The 2,463-nt window shown below is 38.5% G+C and overlaps 1 protein-coding gene across 1 annotated transcript; it reads left to right on the top strand.

Annotated features, from left to right (window-relative positions):
- The first annotated feature begins 290 nt into the window (after nucleotides 1–290).
- On the top strand, nucleotides 291–1,510 carry LOC106766045. Its single transcript, XM_014650809.1, has 3 exons — nucleotides 291–446; nucleotides 563–1,189; nucleotides 1,415–1,510. The coding sequence occupies exons 1-3, from the start codon at nucleotides 291–293 to the stop codon at nucleotides 1,508–1,510; spliced, it is 879 nt and encodes a 292-aa protein (XP_014506295.1).
- Nucleotides 1,511–2,463: the final 953 nt, after the last annotated feature.

Below are 2,463 nucleotides of genomic sequence, written 5' to 3'. Positions count from 1 at the left end.
CTAAAGATGAGGCTTACGAATTGATTGAGAGCATGGCTATGAGTGAAGTGACGCATAGTGAAAGAGGCACACAGAAAGGAGGACTTTTGCATCTCCCTGTTAATGATGCTATGGCTGCTCAGAATCATCTCCTTACCCAAAAACTGGACAAGTTAACAAAGGTCCTTTCTGAATTTCCAAAGGGAATAAGGAATATTTCTCAGACTCAACAACTTTGCGATCTATGTGGTGGTGACCATATTGATGGTCAATGTGCTTTTCCTGAAGAAATGTAGCAGGATGTCAACTACATGGGAAACCAATTCCAGTACAGGCAAGGTAATTTTAACCAAGGCAATTATAGCCAAGGTTGGAAGAACCACCTTAGTTTTGGACAAAATCAAAGTAATTATTCTGGGCAGGCAGGAGGCTTCCGGCAGCAACAACCATCACCTTTATGGAAGCAGGTGAGCAGCTTGACAGAGACGGTCAGAGACCTTAGTAACCGATTTGACAAATTTTTAAAGTTTATGAGTCTCATCTAAATAGTAATCAAGCCAGCTTTAGATCATTGGAGTCGTAGATTGGCAAGTTGTCTAAAAGGATAGAAACTACCGAGAAGAATCAGTTTAGGGCTAACACTGATGTTAACCCTAAGGACGAATGCAAAGCTATTCTGACAAGCAATAAAAGGAAGGCAGAAGTGGAACCAATTAATTTTGAAAACAATGAAAAAGAAGATGAGGAGATGATGAGTGTTGACGAAGTCAATGAGAAAAGAAGCAGTGAAGATGAAGTTGAACTCACTTATGAAGAAGAGGATCCAGAAGAAGAAATTATTGAGCCAGAAGATGAAGATGAAGTTGAACTCACTGATAAAGAAGAGGATCTTGTTGTTCAACCCCAAAAGATGAATCATCCGCCTAAGGTAGAAGATCCAGGATGTTTGAGAATATCATGTGTTCTGAATGAGTGTGATGTAGGGGAAGCTATGATAGATTCCGGAGCTAGCATCAATATGTTACCCAAGCATTTCTTAACAAAATTCAGAGGGCTAGTATTGAAGCCGTCTAGCGTTACTGTGATGGTGGCGGATAGATCTATAGCAGAACCATTTGGTATGGTGGAGGATGTTATTGTGCGAGTGGAACAGCTTGAGTTCTTAGTTGATTTTATTGTCATGGACGTGGAAAATGATGAAATGATTCCTGTGATTTTGGGAAGACCTTTCATGGCAATGTCAAAGATGGTTATTAGTGTCCATGATAGAAGAATAATGATGTGAGATGAGCAATATTTGTTTCTCTATACTGGCTATGAGGAGGACGGGGTTGAAGTAATAAGGAGAGCGAGACATGAGAAGTCTGGGAGAGAAGCTGCATCGGAAGATAGCACATCAGGTACTGATTATACTGACAGTTGTAATATTTTGCAGGTACCTATGAGTGAAGAAGAAAGATCCATCCATCCTGAATTAAAGGAAGACCTATTCCAACCAGGCATTAAAGTGAAATATAAGAGGAGGGAGTAGGTATTAAGAGAGTTGAAGGAGAAAGGGATGGTGGAGATCGAGGCACCATACAGTGGACATACCAAGCGAGTGGATAAAAGAAAGCTGAGGATTCGGTGTACTGGAGACACCAACAAAAAGGATAACATGTGATGTTGTTGGGACAATTTCTTTTGTTGTAAATAGTAGTTTTATATTTATTTTATTTGTTGGACTTGTAATTTTTGAGTATTTGAACAATTTTTGGCTGGCATCTACTTGGGGATGTTATATTTTTTTTTTTTGGATTTACTGAAGAACACAGGAAGGTACACCTACTGATGGGTGTTGGAGAGATTTGCAGTTACTGACAAGTGCTAAACAGGTTTGGGTCAGGCTCGTGACGTTAAACAAGCGCTACTAGGAGGCATGCTAGATTCTCTCTTTCACTTTTGCATTTTGAATTCTTGGAATAGGTTGAATTTTTATTTTCAATGTGTATGCTTGGCTTGAATACTTTTCTGAAAATGTTTGACTGAACAATTTGCACGATAAGTCTATTTAATGATGATTTGATGTGGCTGATAACTGAGTTGTATTGCATGTTGATATTCATGGAATAGATGTGTGATGATTTATGATTGTGGTTATGATGCTAAGCAAGGTGTATGAATGAATGTTGTGTGAGAAAACATGTTTTGTGAGGTATTGAGTTCCAGAGTTTTCATTGTTGTATGTATTGTCCACAGGAAAGCATGAATGATATTGCCTTAATCTTGATGATTGATTGAATTGCATGTGAATGTCATATGATCAAGGCCATTCTTGAAAACCCTTCTCTAAGCCAAAATTTTTACCCAAAGTGCTTGAAATTTTATACCCTTTTTGAACCTTAGCCTTAAAAAGGATGAGAACCCTTGTTTTGAAATTCTTTACCTTGAGTTGGGTTGAGCTTAACTATATGTGTGGAAAAGGTTCAAGTTTGGGGTTGTATG

Source organism: Vigna radiata, chromosome 7, assembly GCF_000741045.1.
Source record: "Vigna radiata var. radiata cultivar VC1973A chromosome 7, Vradiata_ver6, whole genome shotgun sequence".
NCBI lineage: Eukaryota > Viridiplantae > Streptophyta > Magnoliopsida > Fabales > Fabaceae > Vigna > Vigna radiata.
Note: the sequence above shows the minus strand (reverse complement) of the source record. Positions and strands in the feature narration are given on the sequence as shown.

Coding starts and splice junctions, on each gene's coding strand:
- LOC106766045 (XM_014650809.1), top strand. CDS start 291: ATGGGAAACCAATTCCAGTACAGGCAAGGTAATTTTAACCAAGGCAAT. Junction 447..562: donor CATCACCTTTATGGAAGCAG/GTGAGCAGCTTG, acceptor TTGGAGTCGTAG/ATTGGCAAGTTGTCTAAAAG. Junction 1,190..1,414: donor AAAATGATGAAATGATTCCT/GTGATTTTGGGA, acceptor AATATTTTGCAG/GTACCTATGAGTGAAGAAGA.